The sequence below is a fragment of the Podarcis pityusensis genome (assembly GCF_964106645.2).
Source record: "Podarcis pityusensis genome assembly, chromosome: 14".
Lineage (NCBI taxonomy): Eukaryota > Metazoa > Chordata > Lepidosauria > Squamata > Lacertidae > Podarcis > Podarcis pityusensis.
The window spans coordinates 16,497,594-16,518,079 of record NC_138039.1 but is presented as its reverse complement, the minus strand read 5'-3'; the positions used below and the strand labels follow the sequence as shown (position 1 = coordinate 16,518,079).

At 46.9% G+C, this 20,486-nt stretch overlaps 2 protein-coding genes across 16 annotated transcripts in view; one reads left to right on the top strand and one right to left on the bottom strand.

Annotated features, from left to right (window-relative positions):
- Window positions 1-20,486, top strand: part of MAPK8IP3 (mitogen-activated protein kinase 8 interacting protein 3) — an 82,764-nt gene that overhangs the window by 53,514 nt on the left and 8,764 nt on the right. For 14 of the 15 annotated variants that reach the window (XM_080981802.1, XM_080981795.1, XM_080981804.1 and 11 more), the window contains 8 exons: window positions 550-617; window positions 1,436-1,584; window positions 2,163-2,334; window positions 2,468-2,581; window positions 4,121-4,159; window positions 5,980-6,162; window positions 6,600-6,743; window positions 8,227-13,141. In XM_080981802.1, coding sequence (XP_080837928.1) covers window positions 550-617; window positions 1,436-1,584; window positions 2,163-2,334; window positions 2,468-2,581; window positions 4,121-4,159; window positions 5,980-6,162; window positions 6,600-6,743; window positions 8,227-8,348 — 991 coding nt within the window. In that variant the 3' untranslated portion in view covers window positions 8,349-13,141. Of the gene's footprint in view, window positions 1-549; window positions 618-1,435; window positions 1,585-2,162; window positions 2,335-2,467; window positions 2,582-4,120; window positions 4,160-5,979; window positions 6,163-6,599; window positions 6,744-8,226; window positions 13,142-20,486 lie in introns of those variants that run through there. The other variant, XR_013979584.1, reaches the window with a different exon arrangement.
- Window positions 13,371-19,863, bottom strand: NME3 (NME/NM23 nucleoside diphosphate kinase 3). Its single transcript, XM_080981846.1, has 5 exons — window positions 19,717-19,863; window positions 18,707-18,837; window positions 17,102-17,203; window positions 16,211-16,323; window positions 13,371-14,914 (listed from the first exon to the last, which is right to left on the bottom strand). Exons 1-5 carry the CDS (start codon window positions 19,757-19,759, stop codon window positions 14,797-14,799), a joined length of 507 nt encoding a protein of 168 aa, XP_080837972.1. The 5' UTR covers window positions 19,760-19,863; the 3' UTR covers window positions 13,371-14,796.

Genomic DNA, 20,486 nt, shown 5'->3' with positions numbered 1-20,486 from the left:
CCCTGCCAGTTAGAGGGGATGCTACTAGGCTAAATAGGCAAATCATCTGACCCTGGTAGAAAGCAATTTCCCATGTTCCATATTTGCATTAGACATCATGGAATTTTAGAGTTGGCACTCCGAGGGTCATCTAGTCCAACCTCCTGCAATGCAGGAATTGTACCATGGAACTTCATTCTCCACCAAGATTCCCAAAATATTTAAATTATGTAAACCAAAGGCTGAAGAGTCATACCACCCATCTCCCTGAAGAAACCAGAACCAGCAGAAATCCTGCTCAGCCCCCAACAGCACAATCTTCTGACAGTTCAAAAGGCCTTGCCAATGACCCTAAGGGGCTAGAAACATTTCTTTTTTGTTTTAAATTGAGAGCTTAGATCACCAAGACGTTCAATTCATTGCCTGTTTCCTGTGCTTGCATGGTGCGATCATACAATATTACTGAACTCACAGCTGTTGTTCATGTTCCTGCACAGTGTTATTACATGTCACTGCCTTGCTTTGAAACTAATCCTCCCCCCCCCCCCCCACAATCCCATGTACATCCAGGCACGTGAAAGGACGTGTTCTAGTGGCCCTGGCTGATGGAACCCTAGCCATATTCCATCGAGGAGAAGGTAGGTCCAACATTGTGGGGAATGATGTAGTTTTGCTGTAAATCTGGGGAAAGGCCTTGCAGTCAGATTTGGGAAATCAGGACTGGTGGGATTCAAAGGGACAAGTTTTCCTTCCATGGAAGCTTTCCTCCTGGTTAGAGAAGTAGAGGTTTTTGGGGGTGGGGGATAGGATTTCAGTTGGAACCACATGGGGGCAAAGTGTTAAAGCCCTTCCTCCTGCATACCACAGTTCTGTTCCAGCTACCTGTCCAGAGCAAGCTTCCATAGAATCAAGAGAATTGCAGAGTCAGAAGGATGCAGGAATCACAGCTAAAGAATCCCTAACAGATGACCAGCCAACCTCTGTTTCAAAACCTCACATATAGTTTGACCCTGACTTATCCGCCTATCCTAACTAACAGAACCTGGCAATCAAAAGAGACTTTAGTACATGCCGCAGAAGCTTGGGAAATCCCAGTTTTCCAATGTACAAATATGAAACCGTTCTAGATTTGCTTCTCCCCAGTCCAGCCCACATGGGTGGAGGAGAGCAAGAGCACCCCTGCTTTGGTTATTTTTCCTCCCCTGACCCCTGTTACTCAAGCAAGACAGGAAGCCCTCTTATACTCCTTCCTGTCCAAAAGCATCCAATGGCCAGTGGTGGGTGGAGTCTGTCCAGGGTCTGAAAGTACTTCCCTGAGAAGCTGTCCCCTGCAGTTCAGTGGCTCACCACACAGAGCAGCGGTCCACAGATCCCAGAAACACCTGATACATCAAGACCACTGAGAATCAAACCAGTCCTCTCTACCCATCTTCTTCCTTCTTTCCTGTGCGTTTAGACGGTCAGTGGGACCTCAGCAATTACCATCTCATGGACCTGGGTCACACACACCATTCTATTCGCTGCATGGCTGTGGTGTATGACCGAGTGTGGTGCGGCTACAAGAACAAAATCCACGTCATCCAGCCCAAAACGATGCAGATAGAGGTATGGCAAGGGTGTCTCTGAACGAAGGAACATGGCAGAGAATCTAAGAATGCTTTCTAACTAAAAGTACTGTTGGGATTGAAAGTGTTTATTGGCTCATTAATCAATGAAGGCTTTGGGTGGCTAATTCATGTGAGCCTGTTTTAATCAAAAAGGTCAAGATTTTTACTGGGGAAACTGCAATTTAAGGGCACCACCTTTTATTGTTAAGATTCTCTCATTTGGGGTGAAGGAGGCATCCAATGGAATTGGGTAGTCGGGATTTGCCAATGTGGTAGCCGTCTTACACCTGGAGAGACCTTCTCTGACCTCCACAGGCTTCCCTCCCCAGCTGAAGGAAGCAGGCATGGTTCTCCCCTATTTTATCCTCGCAACAATCCTGTGAGGTAGGTTAGGAGGAGAGATAGTAAACAACCAGATCCAACTGAGTTTCGGGGTCAGGGCACTGGACCCTCAGCCTGAGAAGAAGTGCTATTTCCTGAATGTCATTTCCTGAACGACCACTCTGGCGACTAAGTAAGCGGGCAACCATTGTGGAAACCCTGAGCACATTTTCCTTTTCTCCATGCCCTTTCCAGAAGTCCTTTGATGCCCACCCTCGCCGGGAGAGCCAGATCCGACAGCTGGCTTGGATTGGGGACGGTGTTTGGGTCTCCATCCGCCTGGATTCTACGCTGAGGCTGTACCATGCTCACACCCATCAGCATCTCCAGGATGTAGACATTGAGCCCTATGTCAGCAAAATGTTAGGTAAATGAAACAGCACGAGAGACAGCCCTTTGGAGCAGGGGGGCGGACTAGTGCTGTTTGAATGAATGAATACGATCTTGGCCTTTTCAGTGACCTACACTACCCTAACTAACTGTTGGTGTTTCTCATCCAGGCACCGGAAAGCTGGGTTTCTCATTTGTGCGGATTACAGCGTTACTCATTGCTGGCAACCGTCTGTGGGTAGGGACAGGCAATGGGGTTGTCATTTCCATCCCTTTGACGGAGAGTAAGTGGACTCCATTTTCATTTCTCCTGCTGTATGCGTTTTTCTCTGTTTGATTTTCTCAAACTGCATTCCTCTCCTAGCAAGAGGATTTTCCGTATGTGGATTCTAGCCCTTCACACAAGCTGACCCAAATCCAGCAGACTTTGTTTTTTGTTTTTAAAGCTTGCATTCATCCATCTCTTAACTCGTTGCAGTGAAGCTTGCGCAACGGATATCCATTGCAGATTGTGCTTATCACAGAGGCAAATGTTAAGCTTACATGCAAATGCATTTAAAGAAGACCTATTGGTTATTCTTTTTTTATTATTATTATGAAAAGTGTCACATCCAGTATTAGTTCTACTCCGAGTAGACCCATTGGCATTTCTAGACCTAACTAAGTCATGTTCATTTATTTCATTGGGTCTACCCTGAGAAAAACCTAGTTGAAGACCACCCAATGGGTCTACTCTGGGTGAATGTTAGATGGATACAACCCAGATTTGGAATGCATGATTTTGAAAGGAGGGCTAGTATGGGAGTGTGCTTAATTCCACCTCCCCAGTGTCTTAACGCACAACTGCTTTTCCCTCTGTAAGGTATTTGAATACAAACATCTGCAATGCCACATGCATAATGCAATGTAGAGTTTCTCTTTTTCTGTACCTGACTTCCCGAGGCCTTTGTATTTTTCCAATATGTCTTTTTTGTGACAAGCTGCAGCTCACAATGTTTTCAGAATGGAGTCTTCTGCAAAGTAATTTAGCCATGAGACACCAGTGTGGTGTGGCAGCTGTGTGAGGTGGTGCAAATAATGTGGTTGGTCATAGGTTTAGAGATCTAGAGACAGCTCTGAGCACAAAGGTTCCCAAACTATGGGACACAAACTCTCCGACATCTGCAAAAGAGATGCGTTGGATTTTTTCTCAGACCAGAGATGAAGTGGACATGAAGTGGGAAAGAGTTATGATATTGCTTGATGGAATTTGGGGCAAGGCAATAAACTCCAAAAGAGCTGTTCCCAATCACAGTAGACAGTCCTAGACTAGACATACAAGTAGCCTGAACTGGTTGAAGGCAGCATCCTCTGTTCCTAAATCATGATGGATTTGAGGCCTAATGCCAGTTTTCTGGTCTTCTATCATTTGGCGAGTCCACTGGAATGTGCCCTCCTGTCCTCTAGGGGGCATGTGTTCATCAGAGGATCCATGGAGAACAAGGGATGGGTCCCAGTCCCTGCATGTGGCTTCCCACCTCAGAGGCAACACCTAGTGGTGCAAAATGGAGATGCAAAGCAGTACTCTGGGTGGATAATTCTCTGACTTCTAAGCACCTGTTGCTGAGACAGCATTTAGTATCAAGTCTCTTAATATTTTCTTATTGTTATTTGGCTGTAATGCTGTGCCTCTTGTTAAAAGAAACATATTTTTGTAAAGGAACTAAATGTCAATGTGCTCCTTTTGCTGCTGCTTCCAGTAATTGCTGTTTTCTTCTCTTCCCCAACTTGTGGCCTCTGTTCCTATTTTCCCCTTCCTGCTCTCCCTCACTTCCTCCTCCTAGCTGTAGTCCTCCACCGAGGTCAGCTCCTTGGGCTCAGGGGTAAGTCCAAGACCTCTTTCCGTCTAGATTCCAGATGCCATCCTATATCTAACCCACTGACTTCTCCATCCTTTAATCCATCCGCTCACTTTTCTTCCTCTGCCTATTCATTCATTCATTCATCTCTCATTTTCATTTGAAATTGCCAAAAAAATGTAGGAGTGGAAACGTTCTTGTGAATCCGTGTTAGGAACGTTGAGCAGATCATCACTTCTGAAGGCCACCCTTGCATGTTAAAGTTTCAGACCCTTTCCTTTCTGTTTCTATCTCGTGATGAAAGAAGGTGATGAAGCAGAAATGTGGTCATATGCCTAGGAATTCTTAACATAGCTATACATTTAAACAGAACAACAACAACAAAACCCCACAAGTAGCACTTGTACCACTTCAGAAGACAGAGTGGAAATTGCATGTGAGGACAGTGACAGCCCTGCCACTGGCAAAACAGTGCTGAGCGCTCCTGGGTTTCCCCCATTCCAAACATGTCAAATGATTTGAAATATTTGAACGTGCATCCTTAACCCAGCCCCTTTTATTTTGAAAACAAAGCTGAAGCTGACGTGGGGCCCCCAATCTGGAAAATATTCCTAATCCAGATAGGGTGTCAGTTTCCTGATTATAATCACTCCCTTCCTGGATGTGATTTGCCCTCAAAGGTACTTTTTGCAGTGAACTGTGGCTTAGGGTGGCAAAAAGCTGGGGTGAGGAGGGTAGAATTTCAGCAGGAAACTCATCAAGGTGCTTTCCAGACTGCAGTTGCTTTTCTTCAAAAAATACAAGCAGCCAATTTAAGCATGCTTTTACAGACCCGCACATAATGTAACTCTGGGTCAGTTCAAAAACCTAACCCTCCCCACTGGCAGAGGAAGGGGGGTGCGGTGGGTGTGTTCTGCCCTGGGTGTCATCCCTGAGGGGGTGGGTGACATCGCCGCCCCGCCCCCCTGGGATGCTAGCCCCGCCCCCACAGTCGGCTAGCCCTGCCTCCGGGTACACAGTATGTGCACTGCTCCAGGTGCCAGAGCAGCTAGCTCCACCTCTGCCCCTCCCCTACCTTCTTGGAGCTCTCCCTAGCAAAACAAAAGGGACATTTTTTAAAAAATTGAAAGCAATGAAACCACTTCCAGACCAGCCACATTTCTCTTTACAAGTGTTAAATACGCTTTTGGAAATCTTTGTCTCAACTCATGGAGCTGTACTTCCCAGGGTTCTCTGGGGAGAGAAGAGATGGATTCTTTATTATGTGGTCTTAGTCCTGATAGAACCGAACAAAATAAAACCAGCAACCATATAAGTAGAATATCATAACATACAAAATATGTTAGACTGGGTTGTAATACATAGGTGATATAAAATATCAGGGATAGCCAAGTCTGATCCTTTTAAAAAAACTTGATACAAGGAGAGGAGAGAAACTGAAACATATTTATCAACACACAGTGCTCAGTAGGCTCCATCCCAGGATATGGCTCTAAGTAAATCTTTTTATACTAATTACCCCCAGTCTGGGGAGATGTTTATTCTCCAGGAGAACACCTTAAGATCTAAAATGTACTAGCTTGAGTTACGATCCGAAATCTTAAAATGAGATGTTATTTTTTTCAAGGGTAGGCGACATTTTAAAAGTTGCTAGGAACAGACCAGATTGTCAAGCCAGATGTTACTGGACTTTCCCCTCCTGACAATTGGACAGGAGAAGGAATTCATGGCGCTAACGCTTTGTAGGATAATTAAACCAGTTTAGCCATGCGTAGTGCAGTCAGCACTTACGTTTCCCCCTCCTTATTGCTTGCTTTTAATTTGTGTGTGTGTGTTGCCTTCAGCCAATAAGACATCCCCAACATCTGGAGAAGGGAACCGGCCTGGTGGGATCATCCACGTGTACGGCAGCGACGACAGCAGTGACAAGTCTGCCAGCAGTTTTATCCCTTACTGCTCCATGGCTCAAGCCCAGCTCTGCTTCCATGGTCACCGTGATGCGGTCAAATTCTTTGTCTCTGTGCCTGGTAAGCAGAACATCTAAAGTACTCCATGAATGCCATTCTGTCAGTGCATCGTTATGCTGAGAGCTTATTGTGAAACCTGAAGGCTTATGCAGAATTCTGAGGCTCTTTCCATTGCAATGGCCTTTCCTATGATGTTCAAGAACATCTTAAGAATCGCCCTGCTGGATCAAGTCCAGGGCATAGCTATCTGGCCCAGCATCCTTTTCTCACTGGGGTCAACCACATGCCCCAGTGAGAAACCCAAAAGGACTTGAGTGCAAACAGCATTCTCGCCATGGGTGATTCCCAGTAACTTTTGGGGCCATTCTGCCAGTGACATTGGATGTAAGACCCATCAGGATGATAGTAGTGTTGATAGCCTTATCCTCCGTCATTTTGGTTGCCCAAAGCTCAGTAGTATATCTCAGCTGCTCAGAACAAGCTCTGGATTCTTTCAGGTAATGTTCTGGCAACACTGAACGGGAGTGTGCTAGACAGCCCCTCCGAGAACCCCAGCACAGCCACCATCGAGGCCGAGGGCCAGAAGCTGAAGAACGTCCTGGTGCTCAGTGGTGGGGAAGGGTACATTGACTTCCGGATTGGTGAGTTCTTTTACATATATATCCTCATTGTGCAGAGCAGCTATGAGTAAAGGACAAGCTAGCGCAGAGTGGCTAAGGAAGAAATTTCTATTATTTATTGAATTTATATACCGCCCTATACCTGGAGGTCTCACAGCAGTTCACAGAATAAAATCAAGATATGAAACCACAAAAGACCTAATAAAAATAAAACAACAACCCAATAGCCCCCCCCCCAAAAAAAACACACATTTTAAATCGGATCAACCAAAAGCCTGGTTAAAAAGGAACGTTTTTGCCTGGCACCTAAAGGTGTGTAATGAAGGCGCCAGGCGAACTTCCCTGGGGAGAGCATTCCACAGATGGGGAGCCACTGCAGAGAAGGCCCATTCTCGTGTTGCTACCCTCTGGACCTTTCAAGGGGGCAACACACGAAGAAGGGCCTCAGAAGATGATCTCAGGGTCCAGGTAGGTGCATATGGAAAGAGGCGGTCCTTGCAGTATTGCGGTCCTGAGCCGTTTAAGACTTTATAGGTCAAAACCAGCGCTTTGAATTGTACCCAGAAGCTAATTGGTAGCCAGTGCAGTTGGACCAGGATCAGTGTAATAATGCTCAAACCGTCTTGCTCTGATGAGCAACCTGGCCGCTGAATTCTGCACTAGCTGAAGTTTCCGAACCGTCTTCAGAGGCATATCACATTCATATGTACCACTTTAAGCGTGTCCTGTAGTTTAGGGGTTCTGAGTTGTCCTGCCGTTGTCCATAGCTGGTGCAAAGAGCCCTGATTTTGATTGGGATTGCGGCAGGGACGAAGGGATGAATGGCCCTTCTCTCCATGCCATAGTCCCCCTCTGAGTCATACTTCCCTCTCACATCATCTATTTGTTAAAAGAAAAAGCAACCACACCATGGCAAACATCCATATCTTGTTTGGCCCTTTGAGAGTTACAGCACAGGACATCCTGCTTCCATCCTTTCCTCTGCCACAGACTCAGCAGTTCCCCAACTCCCCTGCTTGCATAGACCACTTAGAAGTTGCTTGAGAGTCTTGGTGGATCACTTTAGTGATTTTTTTGACCTGTTGTAGCAATGGAAATGTGCTGTGCTAAATAAGGTGTGTTTTTTAATTGTATTTTTAATTGCTTCTGTAATTATCTCATTTCTTATTGTACTACAATAAAAAGAAGCAATAAAACCACAATTAAAAATCAGTATGAATATGTAATGCAGACACACCATGGATGACCTGAATCAAGCTTTCTGCTCAGGAGAACTAGATGAATTTAGACCTCTCCCACTCCGCAGCTCTCCATTTGCAGAACTTGGATAACTTGGGTCTACAGAGTTGGGGTAAAGATTATAATGATGTATGCAAAGCACTCTCAGGCATCTAAAGATGCTATGTAAATGGTACCTATTACTAATGATTGGGAGGCCTGCTTGGTGGAGCTTTGGTGCTTCCGTGTTCTTCTCTTCCATTCATTGTACAAGGTCTCTCCACAGGTGATGGGGAAGATGACGAGACGGAGGAAAACGCAGGAGAAGCCACCCAAGTCAAGCCCATCCTCTCCAAGGCTGAACGGAGCCACATCATTGTGTGGCAAGTTTCCTACATCCCCGAATGAGCTACTCTTGTCTTTTCTTTTTCTGCCAATTATAACTCTCTCCCCTCTGATCCCCCCAAACTCCCGGAATGCCAGTATGTACATACCAGAACTCCTGCATTTCTCCTACTGCTGGAAAACCGAGGCCCCAGACAACCAACCGCAGCAGCTCCTGCACTGGATAGCGGCTCCCTCCCTCATCTAACCTCCAAACTTGCAGCTTTCATCTTGGGCCTGCATGCTTTCCAAAACGGCTGGGTTACTGCCAGCTTTCCAAAGGGGGAGAACCATGGCAATGAAGGCCCCTCCGCCCCCAAGTGAGGCAACGAGAGATGCACAGGCAGAGTGGACTTGGCTTGGACGAGGTTTTCAAGACGGTCCCCTCCCTCCTTCCTTCATCTGCCCGCAGGGAAGAACTAAGATGTTTGCCGGCTCTTGCCCCTGCCCACTTCACCACCACGGAGGCATGCACTGGTCTGCAAACCAGGACTAGAGAGATGGATCCCATCATAACAAAGCAAACATTCCAACCTCGTCTCCTTCGCTGTCTCTCTATGGGACCTGCTCACAGGGGATTATCTGGGATAAATTGGGAGGTTGGGAATCCAAAAGAGCGTATGGATGCGTTTGGGAAGACTGTGGTATGGAAGTCAACAGCGGGGTGTCAGTGCCCAGAGACGGACCACAGGCACATGATGGGCTTCCACCGCTGAAGCTGTTTAGATCTGGGCCTGGGCACTTAAAATCATAACTCAAGTTGGTAGAGCATGAGACTTTTAATCTCAGGGTCATGGGTTTGAACCCCACGTTGGGGTTTTGCAGGAGGTTATGGTCCCTTCCAACTTTATACTTCTGTGATTCTATTTATGGAAGACCTCTTTGAGAGTCCCAGTGTGCCCAGTTCTGAACTCCTTAGAGGAAGGGGAAGATTCAAGCCTAACAAATATCATAGTTAATAATTCAGGTTAGAGGCACAATTGGTAGACTTGAAGGTGGAACGGGCATCTCCAGCTCTTTGTAGCAGTGGGTGGTGTGCTGATGGAGAGGAAGGCAATATGTATGTTTAGCTGGTACGTGGAGAGTCATTGAAAGAACTGGGAAGTCCTCTGCTGTTGAAAGGCCACCAAGGTGTGCTTTCTGCTCCTTTACCTTGTGCTGCTCCACTAGGGCCCCAATGGAGACTTGGGTGCTGCAACTGGCTCTCAAGAGGTATTCAAATGTATCTTGCAGGCAATTCAGGAAAGCAAGCAGTCAAGATGGAGACTAGGCCCCTCCCTCTCCATGACATGTATTGAAACCAATGAAAGCAGACTTGGACTTGGGGGAGATGGAGCAAGGCAGTCGGTGGAGAGGTATGTGCTTGGGGAGGATGGGCTGGGGAAATGAAGAAACGGGGAAAGGAGCTGAGGAGAAGACACTGGTCCTTTGTTAAGCGGCTTCTAGAAGCAGCAAGAGAGGAAGCAGAGATGGTCTTGTTGGGAGAGGATGTTGAGAAAGCAGCGCCAACAGCTGTGGCATGCAAGTTAGGGCGCTGGCTGCTCACCAGGTTGGTGGCAGGTGTGCACACTCATAACACGCATCCCACCTGTTGCTCCCCTTCTCTTGCCCCCACCCTGCCACATCCAGTGGCAGTTCCATCCCAGCCAGTGAGCCCCGTCTCATGCATCGTGACTCGGCACCAGTGACTGGGAGTGGATTGCTGCTTGAGATGAAGTTGTAAACAGCTGGTCCTCTGGGATATAAGGAGGTTTCTGCCGTAGGCAGTTCAGAGGCTGATGAACTTTAAAGGCTGTGGGAGGAAGCAGCAGGAAGAAGCCCAGAAATGTTAAGTGCTCTTAACGTCTTATTTAAATCTCACAGAACCTTTCATGTTTTAATTTTCTTTGAAGCCAGGGGAGACCAAGGTTTTTTAGAGAGGGAGGTTGGTCTTCCTTAGAGAGACGGGGGGGGGGCAACTTCCTGGCAGTTCTTGGTAGAGTCAAAGCTTTGGACTGTCCACGTGCCCCTTTCTTTGTGCGCTTTGCAGCAGAGGGAGACTATTGCAGGCTTTTTTCTTTTTCTTTTTGCATCTCTCAGGCCTCCCCTGCCTGCCTCTGTAGGCAATGTTTTCTTTCTCCATGCCTGAATGAGGTCTGAGAAAACATAGACTAAAAAGGAAGTCCAGTCATAGTCTGAACAGCTTGTGGGAACACTTGCCCCAATCCAGTCAACCGTACCACGCTGTGACTTAACCCCCTTTCTTGTGTGCTGAGAGTAGTAGCTTGGGTATGGCAGGCACACAAGCACCATGGCACACATATCGAATGCCTTACAGCTCCATTCCTTAACACCTGGCCACAAGCTGGACCTGTGCAGGGACCCCTACTCTTATGTGTGGTTTTATGTCACTTGCTTACTCAAAGCCACCCAGAGCCACAGAATGTACACAGAGATGAAAGAAATATGGCAAAGGCTGAAAAGGTCTGTGGGTTCCGCACAACAAACCGAGATGAAGAAAAAACAAGAAAGAGACGTTAAGCGGTAAAGCTGGTGGGTGGGGAGGACGTTGCGACTTGCAAGTCGACATTGTTGATCTCTGACCCATAATTTTTCGCCAAGAGCAGGAGAGAGGAAATCTAGAAGGCTAGTGAAGTCATTGGGGTAGTTTGATTTGAAAGAGCACAAAATGTGGTTAAGTAGCTGCAGCAAGGCTTGAGATCAAATGGGGGCTTTATTCATGATGAGAAAGAGAGTGAGGCTTACAGGGTAGGTAGCAAAGGCGGAGGGAACAGGTATCAGGAGCAGAGCATCTGCTTTGCAGGAAGAACATTCAGTCCCTGCCATCTTCAGTTTAAAAAATGATCAAGAAGAGAGCGGGTGGTGGGAAAGACCTCTTCATAAGACTCTGAACAGCCACTGCCAGTCAGTCTACATGGTACTGGGCAAAATGGAAAGTCTCAGCTGCTGTAAAAGCAGCTTCCTAGGTTCCCTTATTTTTATTCTGTCCATTTAGTTTCCAGATTTCAGGCCACTCTCGGTCTTAGGCCTTACCCTACCAGACATACTTAGGCCTTACCCTACCAGACACACTAGGGAGATATCAACAATTTCACTGAGCGCAGCTAACACTTGTTATTTTCCATGTCACAAGGAGGTCCTAACCCTTTGGGGTTGGCTTTTCAGTAAACAAGGAGCCAGACCGCCTCCTGATAGTGCTCCTACGGAAAGGGTTTTGTTTCCCAATGCCAGCATATCCTAGCTGTTTTCTAGACTACTGATGAAATAATAGTGTGCAGGAGAGAGAAGAGCAGATTGTTAAGACACTTTCATTATTCCATTTGAAACAGCAGTGCCATCAGCCAAGATTTGCCATTCTCTTGGGGCAAGTTAGCAAGTAATACCACTAATCTATCCTGTCACATTCCCCACCACCACCACCACCATTCCTGCCCCACTGCTACCCCAGTGCTCTGCTCAGAAAGATGGCCACAGTCCAGGTGGAGTTGAATCTCTGTTCATTAGAGGGCAAAAGACATAAAGCAGCTAACCCTCTGTGCTTATCCCAATTAAGGAGAGAATGAAGCAGATCTTGTACCACTTGCTCTGAAGTGGGGGAGAGGGGAGCTGGGAAGGCGACACAGGGCCTGTAGCTCACAGGTAGAATATCTGCCTTACATGCAAAAGGTCCTGGGTTATAAATAAAAGCCCTGATGTCTCCAGGTAGAGTTGGGGAAAGCTCCTGCCTGTCAGTGTAGACAATACTAAGCTAGATGGACTACTTGCCTGACTATTCTTATGCTTCCTATGTTCTTATTTTGTTCAGTCTGTTCTGGGGGTGAAATACCTTTTGGAGGGGCTGGGAGGAAACTAACGTGACCTGGAGAGCAACCTGATAACAGCAGAGCCTGGGAGGAGAGAGAAAGGAAAGTCGGATTTTGAAAAGTGAGGACCGGTGGGGTGGGCAGCTTTGGCTTAGGCACTACTTAGCAATGGTGCAGCTAGGTGGTTTTAGACTCTGGCCTTAATGGTCTCCCAGCCCGGCAGACCTTTAGATGGGAACATGTATTGCTTCACTTACTGCATTTCTGAAGTAAGCTGTATTGGGGGGGGGGGCGCCTGCTCATTCTGCTGAGTTGGGTCTGGGTCCCATAACTTCTGCCCCCAAAGCCCTATCCCTACAGCACCACTGCAGTTTAGAGGGCGAGCATGTGGCGTCTGACAGGGTGCCAGGTTTTAAAACTGATCTACCTGTTGCCAAAAGACCCGAGAGCAGGATTACTTCCTCATGCAGAACTGAACCAAGGTATGGTCTTTTTAAAACAAAAACAACAGATACAACTGCAAAGCCTCCAGCAGTTCTCAGTTCCCAGCATTTATTAGTCAGGATACTGCTCCTTTTGCCTCCCCTGCCTACAAATATATGCCCAAAGAACCTTTCACAGTTTGAAGTTACGTTTTCATTGAAAAGAAGCACATGTTCAAGGTGGGGGGGGGACGCGGGGGGAGGGAGAGGCATAGCTATGGGGAGAAAGCCTCACAGTGCTGGCTGTTGACTCCTGATAGCTACCTGCCGGCAAGATAAAAGCTGATTTGACTTACAGACACCTCCCCGCCACATCTCCACTGTGATGTATGTAAAGTTAACTTGTATGTTATAAAAGGAATTTTTTAAAAGTGTCTTAAGGCCTGTCAACTCTGCTGTTTTGGTCTAAAGATGTAAAGAGACTGCTGTATGAAAAAACAACCCCACTCTCCCTATGCTTTGTCCCTTATACGCTATCCAAAAGATGACCATATCTGTTCTGTATGTAATAAAAAAAAATGTGTTAACATCACAGATTCGAGAGCATTGATAAACACACACTAGAAGTGGTATTTTTAAGGAGCTACTGCCATGACGTTTATTGCATCTTTTGATGGTGCACACCCAAGTGATGGGGCGGGGGGGGGGGTCACCTGCAACAATATGGTGCAAGTATGAATTGCCCTTGTTCTGTACTCCCAGCCAGCCATCCACACCCTTTTCCAAGATACACCACCCTGACAGACACAGAGTAAAAACGATTGCCTTTTCCCAAAATTTATTTTACAAAAGCAAAACGCAGCCAGTATTTAAAAAGTAGCCCTGTACATATTTATAGATGTAAACAATCTCCTTTTGGGAAATATCTGGAAGAACAGTAACATGCAGTGGGATGAAAGATCCCAGAGGAAAACACAGGAACCATGATAGCCTAGGAACAATACTTCTCCAGCCAGGTCCCAACTTAATGGGATTTGGCTGTTTCCACTCTATCAGAGGCCTCCTGAAATGCCATCTTCCGCTCCCAAATCCCAGCATTCTGTTCCTACTGAATAGTTGTCAGCTGTGAATAAGATTATTTTAAAAAACAACACAGGTGGACAGTGGTCCTCCAAATGTTGTTGGACTCCAACTCCCATCAGCTCCAGACAGCATGGCCAACAGTCAGAGGTGATGGAGGCTCCAACATCTGGAGACCTGAATATTTGCCATCCCTAAGATAAAACATGCACTAAAGCAGCTCCCCTCCCCCCCCCCCGCCGTCCTGGACTATTGGAGAAAGTGGGGCGGGTATGAGATACAAGCAGCGTGAATTCTGCATTTCAAGTCATTGCCCCAAAAGAAATTGCATTCACTAGAGAGAGAGAGCAGGACGTAACAGCAGCTGTATAAGCCCTGTTGCTCAACCGCCGGATATTGCTAGCTGCGAGCAATTGTTTGTATTTGCTGCTGCTTAAGTAAAGCGAAACAGCAGAGCTCCCCTTGCTTCTGTCTTATTTGATGTTTCCTTTTGGAAAGAGCAGGGGCAGCAGGCTGGATCTGTATTTCCCCCACCCTTCCCATGGGCCAAGTTGGGAAAGTAGGAAGGGCCAGCCACCTGATGTCGCAATTATGTTGGGTGGCCTGTTTTCGCCTGTGTGGTTTGAAATAAAACCCCTGTGGCCAGAGGCATGGTGCTTTGCAACCCCAAAGATGCTGCGGATAGCAGTATGCAAGCCCAGGCAATCCGCTGACTAGGATTGCAAAGTGGGGTCTGTGCCCTGTAGCTAGTAAAACTGTGGCCTAACATAGTGGGGTAGTCTTTGCAGGCTTGGATTGGGAGGCAGCAGGAAAACCACCAATGAAGCCCTTTGAAAATACATTCTAAAAGTGAGAAAAGAGAACTGGAATCCCCCTGGTGTGTGCTTTTCCATATTGGTTTAATAGCGCAGATTTCTCTAATATTGCCCCAAAAAGGCTATAATTGGGGGCTGGGGAGGCAGGGAGAAAGGGAATTAAATTACTAGCTGTTAAACTGACATGATATGTTCGTTCAGATCTAAAATACTCCCACCTTTTCTCTTCCCCACCCAACTCAACAAAAGAAAGCTACCCAGGGGAATCCCAGATAAGCTGAAAGGGAATGGACGGGTTTGTGCAGTGCCTTTGTGACAGCAGCAGAGGGGGCCGGGCTTCAGCTGCTCTGCCTTACTCATAAATCCAGTGATCTGCACTGTCTTCCCAACAGGCCAGTTCATCTGTGCGGAACCAGAGCAAGATCTCTCGCTGGGCGCTCTCCACCGAATCGCTCCCGTGGATCACATTCCTGTAGGGAAAAGGAACAAGTATATCCCACGGTGCAGCTGGATGCATTGTGCCAGAGTTAACTAAGTTCTTGTGCAGTTGGGCATATATGAGTACGATGAGCTAGGTTTCAATTGACAGGTACAGAAAAAGCTCCTGCCAAATCCTGGAGAGCTGATGATAGGCCAGATGGACAAATGATGTGACTGGTCACATTCACACCATACATTTAAAGTCCTGCGATTCCACTTTAAGCCGTCATTGCTTTCTCCCAAAGACTGCTGGGAAACTGTTCATGGTGCTGAGAGGAGACCCCCGATTCCCCTCACAGAGCTACCGTTCTCAGAGAGGTCTAATCATAAATCCCTCTGCAAAGGAAACTGGGAATTGGAGCTCTGCAAGGGGAATAGGGCTCTCCAAAGAACTATCAGCACCCTTGACAAACTACAGTTCCCACAATGTATGGTGTGGATTTGGGCTCTATACAACAGCTTCTTATGTTCCTAATAGGGTAGGGAAAAAGGGATGAAAAAATTCCATTTCCATTTTTATAATGTTATGCAATGATTCATCAGAGTCTTCTTATTTTCCAATTCTTTCCAATTCTTTGCTGTTTGTTTCCCACCTCCTGCTGCTTCCCTCCTGCCCCATTTTTCCCAGCTCTCTTTCTTTCCCTTATAAAAAGTCCGTTTTGCTGAGGGAGGGTGTTTGCTCACAGACAGGAAGGACTGTGTTAACAGCATGTGTATTGGCAGGCAGGGACACGCTAACAATAAACCCTGGAAGAAGCAAAAATACTCCACTTGCCTCTCAAATCTATGAAGCTGGAGGTCATTTCTAACATTACTGGGAGGCAGCTTAATTTTGGCCCATGTTCACACAAAAATGTTTCCTTCTTACTTGCAAACCCATAATCCACATTGGCTGTATCCACATGTCACAGTAAGCCCTTGTCCACCCAAATTAGCCTGATTTGGTTTGGAATTTGGTTAGTTCTAGTGCACAGTCCAATCTGAAACATTTACACTAAACAGGATTTTGATTATCTTTGCTAGACACACAGCATGTGTGAACGATGCCCCTATCTCCTAATGCAGAAACAAAAAGGCCTTCCTGATTTATTTATTTTTTTAAATCATCCTCTGATTTAGTTTCCACTCCGTTTACAGGAATGCAGTTTTAGATTATCTCAGGCAGAAAACAGCACCTGGCTGAGCCCCCATTCCTTGCTGTGGTGGACCAATAGTTGCATTGCCGGAATCACACAAAACGCTCAGAAGAGAGAACTGCCCCAAAAGTAAACGAGGTTTTCACTCACTTGCCAACTTCAATGCAGAAGTCACCTCGGATAGTCCCAGGCTTCGAATCTGCTGGGTTAGTTTCGCCAATCATGACACGAGCTGTCTTTACCACTTCCAGTCCCTGCCAAACCTGGGGTGAAGGGAAGAAAAAACCCCACTAGCATTCAACCTTTTGGTGACCCGATACACACCTTTAGTCCTATCGCACATTTGGGGAGCCCTTTCTTTGTTTGTTGCTGCCTATTTGGACGGTGGTCGTGCTGTTGCTGGTGTCACCTGCCTTAGATCAAACCGTGACCCACTTGCTTGAAAACCAATGGAAAAGGCAACCTTCTCAGTGCCAGTGGCCTTGTTCTGCTAAACCACTTGAGAAAACATTAGGAGTCCCGGGGAAGAGGGAAGTGATGAGCCTCCCTCTCTTCTCAAAGAGAAAATATTTCTTATAAGGTTTCACAACACCCCCCCCAGTGTTCTGCTGTCTGGGATCCTGGAGGGTAAAATGTCAGAACGTGCCAACAAGACTGCTCTTCTATACTTGGGTATTGTTAGAAAATATAGATGTGTTAGGAGATAGGGGCCTCTCAAGACCCTCACATAGAAGAAGAAGAAGAAGAAGAAGAAGAAGAAGAAGAGGAGGAGGAGGAATTTGGATTTGATACCCCGCCTTTCACTCCCCTTCGGGAGTCTCAAAGCGGCTAACATTCTCCTTTCCCTTCCTCCCCCACAACACTCTGTGAGGTGAGTGGGGCTGAGAGACTTCAAAGAAGTGTGACTGGCCCAAGGTCACCCAGCAGCTGCATGTGGAGGAGCGGAGACGCGAACCCGGTTCACCAGATTACGAGACTACCGCTCTTAACCACTACACCACACTGGCTCTCATAGCAAAATGCATTTGTTATTTCACTCACCATGGCCACAACAGGTCCAGAGCTCATGTATTTCACCAGACGGTTATAGAAAGGACGCTCACGGAGGGCGATGTAATGCTCCTTCAACAAGTCTTCAGAAGCCTAATCAATCAATCAATCAATCATTTTATTTGTATGCTGCCTTTCCAAAGTTGAAATCGTATTAAAAAATTACAAAATACAAACATAGCAAAAGTAGTCATAAAACATTAAACCAAACATCAAAAAGTGCACGAGTTGAAGAATTGCCACATAAATCATAGGATCCAAAATAAAGATACAAAAAATCAACATCAACAACCCCAACACCCCACCCCCCGCAAAAAAATCCCAAAATAATACTCCAGCTTTGGTAGTTGGAGTTTGTCAGGGCCCCACCCTCCCAGGCCAAGTGGGAAAAGGTCTACAAGGCAGGAAGCAGGTCTTCCAGGATGAACACGTGGTCAAACACATGCCACAGACTTGATCAACGTTGTGTAGTTCTTTAAACAATTTTGCTGATTTTTAGTATGTTTTGACTGTTTTCAGTCTTTTATTTTGTGTGTGTAAACTGCCCTGGGAACTTGCTTGAAGGGTGGGAGTAAAATCTCCTAGGATTATGGTGATAATCAAAGATCAGGAAATTAACAGTTGAGTCAGCATCATTATCACCACCATCAGTTTATAGATTTATACGCCACTTTCCCACAGAATTGTGCCCCAAGCGTCTCACAACCCAGCAAACAAACCAAAAAATAGAACCATGCAAAATTAAGAACAATTTAAACATTAGGAACTTAAAAAAAGAACTTTGATTTTTTTAAAATAACAATGATGTCAATGAATCCAGAAAATACTTACATACAATGTTAGATAAGGCAATACAAATAAGCCAAACTAATTTAATCGGTTTTAACTAGGGAAGCAGGCAGAGGCAACAACAGGCCCTGTTCTAGCTGAATTGCCCTTTCTCCACCACCCCACCAACTTTAAATGTTCTTTTGTGGTCCTTTAAATTTGTAAACTGCCTTGGGTGCTGTGGTAGAAAGGCAGTTTATAATTTCAATGAATAAACCAACAAAATATAGAGAATAACCCCCAACACAAAAATAGAATGATAGCATTCAAAGATAATATACAACACTGGGTGCGATCAAACCGCCCTGGTGTGTAGCCTTCAACCTCCAGGTCTCTGGTCTTCAGGCCAAATTTGGCCCACCAGGCACCCCTCATTTGGCCTATAAGCCAATTTCCCCCAAAACATAGTCATTTCCTCTACACTTGGCATCCTATGTGAAGCAAGGTGTGTGGCAGGTAGAGTTGTGGCTGAATCAGCTGCTTCCATCCCAATGCCTATAGAAAGCAGGACTGGACGCCTGGTACACAGGGAATTCAATCCCTCTTGGTTGTTGTCTCTCCCCCACCATGAGCCACCTTTGACAGATGGATGGGACAACCCACTTGTCAATCACCTGGTGTCCAATGATTGACAAGTGGGTAACCCTACGTTAGCCCACAGAATGGAGGTGGAGATGGCAGGAAGATGAAGATGTGGTCAACTGGGTCATAAAGGTTCCCCATCCATCTCTCGACAAAGAGCTTAGGTACTCAGCCAAGTATCCTGACCTGCATAAGCTTCATGGCCACCAGTTTGAAGCCCTTCTTCTCGAAGCGTCGGATGATCTCTCCAACCAGATGCCGTTGTACCCCATCTGGCTTAATGGCCAGGAAGGTGCGTTCATTTACACCGGTGAATGCTGGGAAATAAGGGGGAAAGAGAGATTTAATGTATATATATTGAGGGGGGCATGCAATACATGTTGTGCAGCTGAGGAGGGGCAGGATTTCTGGAAATCACAAGTGAATACTATTGCACTCAGGTCCTGCTTGCAGTTTTCCCACAGGCAGTGCTTTTTTTTCCTCTAGAAAAATAGGTGCTGGTACTCACCATTAAGTTCCTACAGTAAGTGCCACACTTTTTAACAACAAAAAAGAGGTTTTATTGTGTTTTTTATATTCTGTTGGGAGCCGCCCAGAGCGGCTGGTGTTGGCGCTGTGGGTTAAACCACAGAGCCTAGGACTTGCTGATCAGAAGGTTGGCGGTTCGAATCCCCGCGACGGGGTGAGCTCCCGTTGTTCGGTCCCAGCTTCTGCCAACCTAGCAGGTAAAACGGTGTTTCCGTGCACTGCTCTGGTTCGCCAGAAGCGGCTTAGTCATGCTGGCCACATGATTCGGAAGCTGTCTGCGGACAAACGATGGCTCCCTCGGCCAATAAAGCGAGATGAGCGCCGCAACCCCAGAGTCAGCCGCGACTGGACCTAATGGTCAGGGGTCCCTTTACCTTATGCCCCCAGAAAAAGCACTCTCCACAGGCATCTAGTTGGCCACTGTGGGAACAGGAGATGGGCCCCGTTTGGTCTGATCCAATAGGGCTATTTTTATGTTTGTGTATTTTTATCTGGAAGGCACCAGGTTGGCGAAAGTTGACTCAGCCAGTTGGGGGCGGGCGGGGTAGAAGGCAGGCACAGGGCGTTGTTTCCCGATGGAAAAAGAAAGAGATATGCAATTCAGCATGACCCAGCTACAAAGAGAGGGAAGGGCTGGTCAGGCACCCCCAGATCTCAGCAACGCTCACCTGTTTGGAAGATGCTGGCAAACAGGGCCAGCAGGAAGATCATGGCGTTAGCAGCGGCAGCAAAAAAGACCCATAGAGCGAAGGGAACTGGGGAGGACGCGCGCGCCGACCGGCAGCGTGGATCGGGAGCGCGCACGCTGATGACGAGAGGGGGAGTCTGCTCAAGGGGAAGTAGCAGCACCAGCAGCGGAAGAGATGGGAGATTCCGCTCCTTTCTAAGGCTCCGATCCTGAGCACACTTACCTGGAGGGAAATCTCTTTGGGCATCTGAGCAGTCGTAGAGAGGATTGTGTTCTGACGCTGGTCTTTTTACTGGCGGCGTTTCGGTTTCGCAAGTCTCCAAACGACGTGTAAAAGTTCTGTGCATCTGCATGTAAGTCAGTGGAGCAGACAGGTTTTCCTGTGCCATTTCATTACTCCGATACCTTTGCTGAAGCAACGTCTTGAAAACAAACGAGCCGCAACAGCAACATTTTTCCCGGTGAACCTGAACCAGCATTAACCCCACTTCGAGCCTGCAATGTGAATCGTGGGCGACATCGCTGTGCCGCTGAAGTCGCTGTGTCTCAGCCACGGCCCGCCCGCCCCTCCTTTATTTGCAACCGAGGGAGGCTATTGCTTTTAAGTCAGGCACGGAGAGCCCACCGCCCGCCCCACGTTGTTTGACTACAAGTCCCATCATCGCTGACCATCGGGCCACCCTGACTGGAGCGGATGGGACTTGCGAGTCCCAACCACACATTGTCACTCTACACTTTTCCTATTTCTAT

Bases quoted from the DNA above. Each gene is read 5' to 3' on its own strand.
- NME3 (XM_080981846.1), bottom strand. From the start codon at position 19,759: ATGATCTTCCTGCTGGCCCTGTTTGCCAGCATCTTCCAAACAG. The intron at 18,838-19,716 runs GTGAGCGTTGCT...CTTATTTCCCAG, and splicing joins TGCCAGCATCTTCCAAACAG to CATTCACCGGTGTAAATGAA. The intron at 16,324-17,101 runs GTGAGTGAAATA...CCTTCACCCCAG, and splicing joins CTGGACCTGTTGTGGCCATG to GTTTGGCAGGGACTGGAAGT.